Source organism: Cucurbitaria berberidis (genome assembly GCF_010015615.1).
Source record: "Cucurbitaria berberidis CBS 394.84 unplaced genomic scaffold K460scaffold_3, whole genome shotgun sequence".
NCBI classification, from domain to species: Eukaryota; Fungi; Ascomycota; class Dothideomycetes; order Pleosporales; family Cucurbitariaceae; genus Cucurbitaria; species Cucurbitaria berberidis.
The window spans coordinates 3155263-3168240 of NW_024468937.1; the positions used below are offsets into that span (position 1 = coordinate 3155263).

The 12978-nt window shown below is 52.6% G+C and overlaps 5 protein-coding genes across 5 annotated transcripts; 2 read left to right on the forward strand and 3 right to left on the reverse strand.

Moving 5' to 3' along the window:
• Positions 1-1104: 1104 nt before the first annotated feature.
• Positions 1105-3733, forward strand: K460DRAFT_338025 (MFS transporter). Its single transcript, XM_040931031.1, has 4 exons — positions 1105-1797; positions 1848-2227; positions 2283-2716; positions 2775-3733. The coding sequence occupies exons 1-4, from the start codon at positions 1486-1488 to the stop codon at positions 3416-3418; spliced, it is 1770 nt and encodes a 589-aa protein (XP_040788194.1). The 5' UTR covers positions 1105-1485; the 3' UTR covers positions 3419-3733.
• A 574-nt stretch (positions 3734-4307) lies between these two features.
• Positions 4308-6430, forward strand: K460DRAFT_377004 (C2 domain-containing protein; the record flags this gene model as incomplete). The annotated part of the gene is made up of 3 exons (XM_040934937.1): positions 4308-4340; positions 4470-6101; positions 6407-6430. 3 exons carry the CDS (start codon positions 4308-4310, stop codon positions 6428-6430), a joined length of 1689 nt encoding a protein of 562 aa, XP_040788195.1.
• A 438-nt stretch (positions 6431-6868) lies between these two features.
• On the reverse strand, positions 6869-9570 carry K460DRAFT_377005 (uncharacterized protein; the record flags this gene model as incomplete). The annotated part of the gene is made up of 2 exons (XM_040934938.1): positions 6869-8643; positions 8706-9570. 2 exons carry the CDS (start codon positions 9568-9570, stop codon positions 6869-6871), a joined length of 2640 nt encoding a protein of 879 aa, XP_040788196.1.
• Positions 9571-9766: 196 nt separating this feature from the next.
• K460DRAFT_111919 (MFS general substrate transporter) lies at positions 9767-12173 on the reverse strand. Its single transcript, XM_040926558.1, has 3 exons — positions 11924-12173; positions 10247-11804; positions 9767-10098 (listed from the first exon to the last, which is right to left on the reverse strand). The coding sequence occupies exons 2-3, from the start codon at positions 11785-11787 to the stop codon at positions 10062-10064; spliced, it is 1578 nt and encodes a 525-aa protein (XP_040788197.1). The 5' UTR covers positions 11788-11804; positions 11924-12173; the 3' UTR covers positions 9767-10061.
• On the reverse strand, positions 11946-12375 carry K460DRAFT_111936 (uncharacterized protein). The gene has a single exon (XM_040926559.1). It carries the CDS (start codon positions 12283-12285, stop codon positions 12031-12033), a length of 255 nt encoding a protein of 84 aa, XP_040788198.1. The 5' UTR covers positions 12286-12375; the 3' UTR covers positions 11946-12030.
• Between the last annotated feature and the right edge of the window lie 603 nt (positions 12376-12978).

Here is a 12978-nt window from a genome sequence, read left to right on the forward strand (position 1 = left end):
CTCTATATTTAGGCTAGAAAATCTTATTGCTTGCCTGAATCTAAACCAGCAGCTTTGACACTGTCCCCCCCCTTCTTCACCCGACCTACACGGCGTATATCGGAATCTAGCGACATGAACACGGAACACATGGGACAAGAAGCCACCACACTTCACAACGTCGCCACGTGGGCGTTGCTGTTTACATGCATGCCGTGTACAACGGTTACATGAGGCTGAAACGGCGGGGCTAGGCCTATGTTGAATTGAAAATGTTAAATGAGCACATCGTTGCGACAAGGCAGTAAAAATGCCAGAAGCTGCCTATTTGGCGATGGTCTGCAAATTAGCGTCCAAAGGTTCTTGTTACGCCGTCTGTACAACTATTTTACTTTTGCATCACGCTCGGGGGAATCACAAGGCGCTCGTTGCGATGGCCAAGGCTAATGACAGGAGCTGTCATTTAGGCTAGGCCACGTAGCAATCCAATCGATGGCGGGATCTGATGCAGTCCTTCTTTGACATGACGCTTTGATAGTACGAAATGTCGGATGCGGAGGCCACAATCCCCCCGACTTCCCGACATACCAAGATCTCGATACCAAAGCGAATACGACAAAAGCCTAGGCCGTAGATCTCGTCTGTGGCTTCAAGCCACGATGTTTCTAGTTTAGCCTTTGACGCCAAACCCAGTCATGTCTCCGGGCCACGAATGATTTTTTGTGCGATATGGGAACCGGCGGACGAAATCTTCAAGCTCAGTGCGCGGAGTCAACGTACCAAAGCCATCATGTTGAGGACTAGAAGTAGAATTGGGCACCTGTGCGGCATTCCTCGTAGAACGGGTGGAGCTTGAGTTGCGGAGATGGGCACTAGATCGTGATCCGCCTTCTGCTCAGCGGAAGTCCGCCTAGCCAGAACTTTTGTCGAAGCTTGCGGGCTCGCGATGACCCACATAGATCTTCGCTTCGAATAATAGCGCTGTTCTTGTAGAGCTAACGGCTGTCGAACTTGGGAGTCGTTGAGGCCCTGCGATGCGACGGACCAGTCAACCAGCGTGATTCTGCAGACGCATCGCGCAGGTTTGTGGCTCCAGGCAGCAACTTGTCAGCGCAAATGCGACCTGGCTCCGGACGAATCGTCCAGCCGACTGGGATAAAGATGGTAATCTGTGAGTAAATGGGACGGGCGCCCGGGTCACCGACTCGCACCCGTTTGCACCAGAGACAAGGGATAGCGCGTGGACGAAAGAGACGATGGTTGTTAGGGTCATTGCTGATGGCGTCTGTTCTTCAGCCCTAACTCCGCCCATTTGACTCTACGCACTGCGCACTCTCCTTTCCTTTCCCTTCTTTACATATAGCTTGCGCCTTCGCCCCTTGGGACTTGCCCTTCCTTTAAACAAGCGTTCGGAGACATCTTCGGTGACATCTGAACGAGATACCTATTAGCGCCACTCCTTACATCATCATATATGATATATATCTACGACACACTCGACACCAAATGAGCGAAACACACAAAGGGTTGCGCCCAGTCAGCATGGCCGACTCGGACAAGACTGCTACACAGAGCCACGAGCCCTCGGTGCTTGGGGAAAAGGGTATTGTCGAGGGCGTTCTTCCATCAACGGCGACGGCTGTTCAAGCGTCGGAACCTTTTGCCGCGGATGAGAAGGCAACAGCAGAAGAGAGGGTTTCGAATCGTAACTCGACGGCCAGCGCAGTAGAGGGCGAAGCTGATTTCGAATACCCTGCCAAAGGAAAGCTCGCCGCCATCACATTGGCTTTGTGCCTGTCAGTCTTCTGCATGGCGTTGGTGAGTATCTCCGAAGTTATCCCCGATGGGTATCTAACAAACGCATCTAGGACAACACCATCATCGCAACCGCCATCCCTCGAATCACCGACCAGTTCAAAGCCCTGAACGACGTAGGCTGGTATGGCTCGTCCTACCTCCTCACGACGTGCGCGACGCAACTCATCTACGGAAAGTTTTACACATTTTATAGCATTAAATGGGTGTATTTGACGGCGCTCTTCATCTTCGAGCTCGGCTCCCTAATCTGCGGTGTTGCTCCCACGTCGACGGCCCTCATCATCGGGCGCGCAGTCGCGGGTGTGGGTGCTGCGGGTATTTTCAGCGGAGCCATTTTGATTATTGCAAACACTGTGCCTCTACGACAACGACCAACCTACATGGGGCTCGTCGGTGGCATGTACGGCATTGCGTCTGTTGCGGGTCCTCTGTAAGTGGAGACGCGCAAACTAAGACTTGATCTTCATGGACTAACAAATGCTTAGCATGGGTGGGGCCTTTACTGACCACCTGACTTGGCGATGGTGCTTCTACATCAACCTACCCTTTGGTGCAATTACCGCCGCGTTCATTCTTTTTTTCTTCAACATCAATCGTCGCAGCAAGAAGACGGAGGCTACGTGGAAGCAGCAGCTGCAAAAGTTTGATCTTCACGGCACGGCGCTCTTCCTACCGTGTGTCATCTGCCTGCTCCTTGCTCTTCAGTGGGGAGGCAGCAAGTATGCATGGGGTAGCGGGCGGGTCATTGCCCTCCTTGTCATTTCTGCTCTTCTGGGCATTGCCTTTGTCGCTATTCAATGGTGGAAGCAGGAGAATGCTACGGTGCCTCCTCGCGTCTTCCTGAATCGCAATGTGTGGGGTTCCGCGTGGTTTGGTGCCATGCTCGGCGCGGCTTTCTTTATTCTCGTCTACTACCTTCGTAAGTCAATGGCCGTCGACGTTGGATACATTCAGACACGGTAACTAACATGCTATAGCTATCTGGTTCCAAGCCATCAAGGGCGTATCAGCAACGAAATCAGGCATCATGAACCTGCCAGCCATCCTCGGTCTTGTCATCGTCTCCATCGCAGCCGGTGGTCTTGTCACGGTGATTGGCTACTACACGCCCTTTATGCTGCTCTCCAGTGTTCTCATGGCCATCGGCGCCGGCCTCCTCTCGACGTTCGAAACCGACACCAACTCGGCCAAGTGGATTGGCTACCAGTTCATCTTCGGTGCAGGCGTAGGCTTCGGCATGCAGCAAACGCTTATTGCCGTCCAGGCCACGCTTCCCGCGGACGACGTGGCCATTGGAACGGCGATCATCATGTTTTCCCAAACCCTCGGTGGCGCTCTCTTCATTTCTGTAGGCCAGAACGTCTTTACGAATCAATTGATCAAGAATCTTGCGGCCGTGGTCCCAGATCTCGATTCCACGCTGGTCTTGAGGACGGGCGCAACAGAGCTCAAGCACGCTATCCCCGCGCAGTATCTACCCGGGGTGCTCTCGGCTTACAACTCGGCCCTTAACAGCACCTTCTACGTGTCGGTGGCGACGGCTAGCCTCTCCATTGTTGGCGCAGCTTTCGTCCAGTGGAAGTCGATGAAGGGCAAGCAGATGCAGATGGCCGCTGCGTAGCGTAGCGTGGCATGAGACGGTGGGACAGCGAGCCGGACACTCCCGGCGCGCGCGGCCATCAGCACCTTAATCGGACCTTTTGAGATACCCTTGGACCCTAAGCTGGTTCAAAGCTTTGGTTGTATTATATCCCCATGTACTTTTTTCGGTCAGCATCTTTGGCTGTTAGCACTAGCATTTTTTGCGAGCCAGCATGGCGTTGTGGGACTAGAGACGGTAATGGACTGATAGACTGTCCTATGGCTGCGACTCTTCGCTCCTGTAGAATGGTTTCATATAGATTGACTGAATGAATCGACTTCCACTTAGATACACAAGACGAGGTTCCTTGGGCGAAGTATGCTGTCGAGTAGTGTCTACAGCTGAGCTGTCAGGCTGATTTACTGCTGTCATGACGTCAGACGGAAGCCTCTGCCCACACTCCTTGGGACCTCTCGGCGTCCTCGGCAGCCGGCTACAGTGGCACCTTGCGCAGCACGCTCCCCAATCTAGGCGGCTTCAATGAAAAACACGCAGGCTATGGACATCACTGGGCGAATGGGAGCAAGCGCCGGCAGATGGAACGGTTGGGCGCAGCGTCGATTGGGGTTAGCAGAAGGCTTGAGGAAGCTTGTTTTACCGCTTAGCCTGCGCCGGCCACCCGCCATCTATAATCACTCGGCCATCTGCTTCACCAGCCGCACTCTCCCCACCCCGTCTAAGCCACAGGCCGCGCCGTTGCTCATGATTGTGCGATTTCTGCATTGCTCATCTCTCCTGCTTAGCTGTCGTATATCTTTGCGCCCAGTCCCCCGTTGCGCCGGCTTATGCCCATCCGCTTGATCCGCAAGCCACCTTTTCCCACCCCCCCCCCCGGCAATATCCTCCCGTCGCATCGCGCATCGCAACCATGGCAGAGACAGGAGACGCGAGACAGCAAGACGTACAGAACGGCCATGCGACGGCACCGCCTACGGAGAAACACGATACCCCCAATGACGCAGATGGTCAACCGCCGTCCACGCCGACCAAGGCCGAGACCAATGCGAACAACAAGAAGAAGGACCAGAAGGATCAGAAGGATCCAGAGGGCGGCTTCGACGACACTCCCATCCCACGCGCCCCGCCCGGCTACACAGTCAAGTTCACCTTCCAGCGCGCAAACCACCTACCGCTTGCCGACATCAACACCCTCTCCGCCGACCCTTTCATCTTGGCCGAGCTGAGCACCAGTCTCGTGTCAAGGCACAAGGAAGACCCGCGATTGACCATGCGCACACCCACCGTCCGCCAGAACACCGACCCAGAGTGGAACTGCGAGTGGATCGTTGCCAACGTGCCCGCCTCTGGCTTCAAGCTCAAGTGCCGCATCTACGACGAAGACCCCGCAGACCACGACGATCGCCTCGGCAACGTCCACGTCGAAGTTGGCCAAATCAACGAAAACTGGGCCGGCATCAAGAGCCAGACATACCCGATCAAAAAGCGCATGGTGAGCAAGCGCGCCTTTCTGCTACGCGCCCTTGCCGTCTGCTTTGGCAAGGCCGAACACATGAATGGCACCTTGACCATGAGCGTCGAGGTCCTGGGCAGGACCCAAGACGACAATGGCGGTCGCGCATACACAATCGGGCCTCAGTTCTGGATACGACACTACTCGCCCCTACTCGGACGCTTGCTCGGTCAGAAGGAGCCCAACGACGATAGCCAAGACTCAAAGTCAAAGCCTGGTAAACCAAAGCCCCAAAAATACAACTTCCAGTCAAACCAAATGCAGCTACGTGGCCCCGTCCCCGAAGCCATGTACCATCGCTACGTCGAGTTCAAGCCTTTCGTCAAGAGCATGTTCACCGCAAAAGGCGTGCGAGGCTTCATCCTCTCCAAAGCACTCCACCACCAGCATGCTCGCGTATACAACTTTGATGCTTCAACCGAGTTCAAAGTCTTCCAAGAACCCTGCAAAGAGTTTGCCCAAAAGTTCCTCGAGCTCGTGCACTTTGACCAAGGTGGACGCATCTTCACCTACGTACTTACCCTCGACGCCCTGTTCCGCTTCACAGAAACCGGCAAAGAGTTTGGCATTGACATGTTGTCAAAACACACCATGCACAGCGATGTCGCAGCCTACGTCGCCTTTTCAGGCGAATTCTTCATCCGCCGCCTCAAGCACCACCAGCGCCCCGCCCCAGAGGAGGGCGGCAAAAACAAGTCCCACCCCCCTGACGACATTGACGGTGGCCCACCTGAAGAAGAGCCCAAGATCAAAGACCCTAGCTACTACGAACTCGTCATCGACAACGACTCGGGTACCTACCGTCCCAACGCCAAACTCCTCCCCCAACTCAAGCAATTCTTCGAAGCCAATTTCCCCGGCCTCCACGTCTGCACCCTCGACTCCCAAGGCGATGCTGAGAAAATGGCAGCCATGAAGGACGAGCAGCGCGAGCGAAAGAAGAAAGAGGGCGACCACGTCGTCTACACGCAGATGAGTAGAAGCAGCAGCATGAGCAGCAGTGATGTCGAAGACCTGGACAGACTAGAGCGCGAGGGCCAACTGCCCGCGTCTCATTTCAGACACCAGGTACAAAGGGAGGCAAACGCGAGAGTCGACGCAGCCAAATTCCACCTAAAAGACTACACGCCGAGCAAGAACCACGAGGGGTGGAGAGGCGACCAGCATCCTGCCAGGAGCGATGATGAGGAGGTTGCCACTGCACGAGCGAAGGCGGGGCAGAGCAAGCCTGGCGAGGGCGAGCCTACCAACTCAGGCGCGAGGAGCTAGTCACCTGCTATTCATACTGGATACACACACTCTCTCTCCCTCCATTCCTCTTCCCCTCTTCGCCACCCTCCTCGCGAGATACCCACCCATATATATGCCCCATCTATAATCTTCTTTTACGTATGCTTGTAATTCTTCTTCGTCCCGCTGGTTGTAGCCACTTGCATCATGTGGTTGGGGGCGGTTGGTTTCTGTCGCTTATTCTTTTCCTTTGTTTGTGTGTATAGTGTGCGAGTGATCTAGTGAGCTAGTGTGCGTGTGTGTGTGTGTGTGTGTGTGTGAGAGAGAGAGAGAGAGAGAGAGAGAGAGAGACAGAAAGGGGGGAGAGAGAATGTGGTGGAGTGTTCACTGGAGCGTAACCGTGCCACGAATAGGTACCTCGTGATGGACTTTTATTACCTATCATATCATTTTCTATCATTTTGGACTATGCTCGGTTAGGAGAATCCGAGGGGCATACACCAACGACACATGTAGCATGGCCTTTTCTTAGCTTGTTTTGTGAGAAACCAACGGGCTTTGGCCTCGGCTTCCCTATACCAGTGAGCTCTCTGTTCTGAATTGCATCTTTAAATAGAAAGAGAAAGAAATGCCACTATGGTTAATGCGCTATCTCTCCTACACCTTCTTGTCTCGAGCCCTTACCCCAATTACTCTCAACGCCTCCCTTTCGTACAATATTGTTTACATTACACGTACTCCGGCACATCAACATGCGGCTTCGGCGTCCCAAACCGCACCGCCTTGGCATAATACTCCAGCAACGCGTCCATCTCCGTCCGCACCCTCCCATACTCCGCTTTCAACTTCCCTTCGTTCCCCTTTCCCACTCCACCACCGCCGGTTCCAAACCATCTCGCCTCCCCGCCCGCGCCTAGCCTCTTCCGCATCTCGCGATTAAACTCAATAGCATGCCTAACATCCTTCCTCTCTGCACCTTTCGCTTTGACCGCCACGTATCCCTGCAGATTGAGCAGGACAGCGAGATCAAGTGCTGTGGTGAGACTAGTAGCAGATGTCGCAGAGGAAGAAGAGGAGGAGGACAAGGGGCCGGGGAAGTACGGCAGATCCGACCCCGTCTCACTCTTTAAATGCAAGAATATCGCCGTCGAGAGCGCAGCATGCATGTACGTCAGTGGCAGTTTCTTCGTCTCGGCGCATAATGTGAGACTGGCTTCTAACGCGCGGGAGAGCGGCGTCCAGATCCGCAAGGGCACGATGGCGTCGGAGCTGGACGGGGAGAGGAGAGGTAGAGCAAGTGTTTTGAGCGTCCAAAGATGTGCATTTGCCCACTGTTGCTCGGCGAATAAGGTGCTGGCGTTGGTAGGGATTTTGCTGAACAGCTCGGGTTGCGAGAAGAGGTAATCGCGGATCGCGCGGTGCGTATATGTCACTTTCAGATTGTCTGGGCTTTCGTCAATGCCGAGTTGCTCTGGGGGACCTGTGTTGTAAATTGTGACGAGGGTTTTGCATTGTTGTGTGAGTAGCGTGTGCATGTCGTCGATGCGCTTTGTGATTTCCACAGGTTTCAGAGGGCGCACGTCGGCTGCGAAGGTAGCGGGTATTTCCGCCGTGAGTGCAAAGGAGAGTGGTAGAATACCCGGGTAACTGTGTTTTTGGAGTAGCACGTGAACTTTCCATATTGCCTCAAGATCGGTGATTTCGACCTTATCTAGGATGTGCGGCAGTAAGTCGTCTAGCTGGTACGGTAGGGCGTCCGCGCGGTCTTTCAGTACGAGGAAGTCGTCTCCTTCCTGGAGTCCTAGCAGCAGGAAAGCGGTACTCAGTGTAGCCCAAAGAAACACCCCGGAGGCTTTCTTAGCCAGCGTGCTAACGATACTCGTTTCTTTCTCGCCGTCTCTCTTTCCGCGCAATTTTTCTAGTTTGATCTCTCGGTTGAATGTGCTCTTAACATATGCTTGAATATCGTCATCAGTATGCTCGTTCACCACCAAGCGCGGTCTTTGTTCAAAAGCGGTCAGGAAGATAGCCGACTCGCGGCTCGAAACACAAATCTTGATGTGGTCCTTCTTCGTAGCACTGAGGATCATGTCTATGAGTTCATTGGGATACTCATCCATCTCGTCCAACCCATCAATCAGGAATAGAAACTTCTTGGAGACGTCAGAGACCATGACCTCGAACGCGCGTCGTAATTCAGGGAACGAGAACTCGTGTAGCCCGCCGCCGTAGGAAGTAAACTGGTTCCAGCGGTCCGTAAAGAGCCACTGAATAACATCCTGGCCTTGTTCGAGGGGACCAAATACCATGTCTTGGAGCGACTCATAGAGAATTGTGCGTAGCAGACCGACTGATGATTTCTGCAGTTCATTTCCGCAGCCCCAAAAGAAGAAGCCAGAGGTAATGCCCGGAGTTGGGCCGGACCACGCTTCGAGGCTAGAAAAGATACGCGGATTGCGGAAAAGATGCTTCATCAGTGTAGTTTTGCCGGAGCCAGGCTTGCCTATGAAGACACTCGTTCATCAGATGACGATAGGTATTTAGTTGGAGCAGTAGAAGACTTACCAGTCACCCAATACAGCCCTTCTCCCCTCGAACTCCCAAACCACTCCAACAGCCCGCCCACTTGCTGCTGACTTTCTCCGAATACGAATTCAAAGCCGTTGCCTAATGGCTTCGCAATGCTATTCAACCTATCGTCCAGCTCTTCAAACCACAACAACTTGAACATTGTTTCACAAAAGTGCGCTTCTTTCTCCGCTTGAATTAGCGTATCGACCTGTTTCGAGAACTCTTCGACGTTCTTCTTCTTGTTATGTTTCCAATCATTTGCATGGATAGCGTCTAGGGCGGTATTCTGCCATTTCTCCCAGTGATGCAAGCGCCCTGAGTCCTCGGCGGTAAAGACAGGAAGTCCACTCTCAGCGGATTGGTCCAGATACTGGCGCAAAGCGAGAAGGAGAGCAGTTTCGACCTCCCTCCGTAACGCGCGAAATTTCTTCTTGGCTCCTGTGACATCGCCCTGTTTCCACACGCCGTTCGTCAATGCTTCTCTCGCCGTACCCCATCTTGGGTCGCCAAAGCTACCTCTTGTTTGCGCTGCTATGAGCGCATCGATGAGCGAGGTGGTGAGTTCCTTGGTCTGGTCACTGAGTTTTAGAAGCTGTTGTGCCGCTTCGCTCAATTTCTTCGCAGCCTTGTTGGCGCTCTTCTCATCGTGTATCTTCTTGAGTTCAGACTGATCGATGAGATCGATTAGGCGATACAAGTTCTGTACTAGATCCTGGAGAAATGCAGCATTCTCCACGGGCGTTGTTGATGGGTCGCTAGGTTGAAAGATAGGATGGTCTTTGCGCAGCGTGTTGATAGTAAAGTCAATTATTTGAACCAATGCCGAAGCGAGGCCAACAGCGGGTATTGGTCGCACCATGTTGCGGATTCCTAATCCTAGAGGCCCAAGAGGTTCGGGGGGAACTTGAGTGCTTGGTGTTTAAGTCAAAGTTAGATGCTTGCTGCGCCACGGCGGGCGTGTGTACGCTAAGCGACTTCGGTCGCTGAGTCGTATCTGGCACGCCTTAAAACTCGCGCGATTTGAAACTTTGCATACCGCGAGGTTTGTGATATACAACTGCACGAAGTTTTGCTGAAGATTACGTGACTACCAGTGTTTATAGACGTGAGGAGGCGTCTAACTATTGAACAGATATTTAGTATATGTTGTCGAAGAGTATTCCAATACACAAAATAAAAGTCTAAGAAGCGCCAATGCCTCAGGGCTACCAGAGGTTTGTGGGTCTTCCAATTACAAAACGCCCCCAATGCAATGCAATGCTTCACCCGAGGATCAGAACACACCTCTCCAATCCAGACAATTTCGCCTCTTAGAACTGCACTTTGAATTTGGGACTGGTCCGAATTCGCTCACCGTAATACTTGAATAGTATCGGCACAGGTATGACTAAGGTAGCAATACAATTAGCACTTTTCTAAGTAAGAATACAAATACCACATAAGACACGCCTAAAGAGTGTCTTAAGTAAAGTTTAGTACTTACTATCCGGTTGTTAGCAAAACATGTAAATAGTATTCATGGTAGGACTTCTCACCAGGCTAATGAGATAAAACCAAGCAGGGTGTTACCCCACCCTAGTCCGAGGGCATCGTACATGCTTAGACCGCTCAATGGTAGCAACGCACCAAATATGGAGCGCAGAACTGTATTCGCGGCGATTGCGCTAGCGGCATGGACGGTAAATGCGTCAACAAGATAAGTCTGAATCGTCATCATAGCCGTCAGATTGCCCAGACCAATGAAAGACGTGGCAATAATCGGCACTATCCAATGTACACCGTAAAATGTCGTCCAGCCATATACGAACACACCAATCGGAAGACTAATAGCTCCAGGCAGTGTAAGCTTGAGTAGAAGGCGATGTTCAGGCTTAGCGTCTCCTTTAGCTTGCTCTTGTTTGATGATCTTGTCCGACATGACACCTAGCACTGCCATGCCTACGATCATGCCGACACCGACGCCGATGTAGGAGAGTCCAACAGCACCAGAAGAGAAGTGGTATTTGCCTTCGAAAACGAATGTTATAGTAGTGAAGAAAAGATAGAGGATCCCGTAGTTTATGGCAATGTAGAGCGACATGAGGCTGACGATAGGCGAGAGGAAGAGCATCTTCATCGGGCGGAAGATGGCGCGGATAAAAAGCTCCCTTGGCGGGATGTCCTTTGCCAATTTAGATCGAAGATTCTCGTTACCAGTTTCCTTTCGGAGGCGCGCCGTCTTTCTGTCCAGAAGAGTGGGATGATTCGTTTCGCGGCCGACAATGAGGAGCAGGATACCAAACGCTCCTCCAAATATAGCCATGATCCAGAAAACCCAGCGCCAGGACATGTGCTCGACGAGAAAGCCACCGCATACCGGCCCGATGACAGGACCCAACAGAGGACCCGACGCCCATATAGCCATAGCACCAGCTCTTTGCTCCGGAGGAAACATATCAGCGATTGTCCCCCCACCGAGCGTCAAGGGCGCCGCGCCCGCGCACCCAGCAAGGAACCGAAACGCAATCAGCATGCCCATCGAGTTCGAGGCCGCGCAACCGATGTTGAAGACGACGAAAAGCAGGTTGGCGATGTTGTACAGCGGTATGCGGCCATAGAGTTCAGACATGGGTGCTATAATCAGCGGGCCAATGGCAAACCCAAGAATGTAGACTGAGACGACGAAGGCAGCCATAAGCTTGGAGGTTTCATGAAAAGCATGCAGAACCTGAGGGACACCGGGGGCGAAGAAGGATGATGCGAGGGGTGTTATTAGCGACACGGCGCCCAGAGCTGCTATTATGCCCCATTTCTTCTTTATAGGCCAGTTCTGGGGGTTTGCTGGATCGTCGGGGCCTTCCCAATCTACAATGTTGGGATCGCGCGTTTCGTCTGCTTCTGCGATGGGTAGATCGCTAGATAGTGTTCGTTCGTCGGAGTGTGTTGAGTGTGTATGCTGTTTGACGCCCTTCTCAGCATCCTTTGAGAACACGTCTTCTGGATTTCCGTCTGCGTCATGGCCGTGGACATATGCTTCCCTACTCTGGAAGTCTTGTACTTCCCACCCAGGATTGGGTAATCCAGCGGGTGCTGCCATTGTGGATGTGGAATATGCTGCGGGAACCACTGTCAGTAAGTGATGAGAGCCTTCGTACTACTCTACTAGTGCAGAACGTGAATATTCGTGAAAGCATGTTTGAGGGGTGATTAGGAAATATTAGGTGAATACTGACAGCGCAACTCTTGCCGATGTTGGACCAGAAGTGAGACAGGGCTTCGGGAGCAGCCGTAAACCCTAAAGTAATCTAACAAACGTTCGCAGATGAAACACCTTTAACCTTTACAAGCTTGTTGTTGAAGAAGGCGCAAACGGCATTTTTAAAGTACCAAAGGATGAAGGAGCAAGGAGAAAGGAGCAACAACACACAGTCACGCCGCAAATGGAGGCAACTTTCGACCCTCCGATCATGAGGAACGCAAACGCGGGCGTTTTAGACGGACAGTAACACCCCCGTATAGCGTATCCTGCCTGAGGGCTTAATTGTTTAAATCCGGGTGTGTGCCCATGACTCGGGGTAGCTAAATCGGCAGACATGATCGGTGCAAAGTATGGACGTACACCAATCCAAAGTCGCGGTCGATCCTAAGAGCCACCGCGCTTGCGTTACTGGCTTCGCAAAAGCTTGTTGTTCGTCCAAGCGAGCTTGGTGTTGCGCAAGCGTGCAGCCACGTTTGTTGGATCCGGGGTGAATGGGCGGAGCATCGGAGGGTCACTATCAAGGCCTGTTACTAGGTCTATTATTTGCTCGGATAAAGTGTATTCCGGGGTGTAAGGACAGGAGGATACCATTCCAGTACCATCTCAGTAACCAGGCAGAAGCTTCACGTCTTGTTGCTGTATACTGCACGTGGTACTCACGTCGCAACAGTACGATGAGCAGGCGTCCTGCTATGGCTTCTTTTGTTGCAGAATGCATCCGTATAACTTTGATTTGATTGATGTTGTCTATAGCTTCAAGACTGCAGTAAGTAGACGGAAATGAGGCTCTGGATGATGATTCAAGTGCCCCGCGGAAGGAATCGGTTCAACGAGCAGCAAACCGCTTTGGGAAGGTGCAAATTGCGACAAATCTCCGTACAAAAAAAGATTAAACAGCGCCTACGCCCCAGGGATCCTGTTGAGCTATCGCCAGTCTGTAGAGGTGCACTTTGAGTGTTCAATCCTCTGCACAGAGAGACCAGGGTAATTCACGCGACTTGACTTCTTGTAAACGTCCAGGTTAACGGT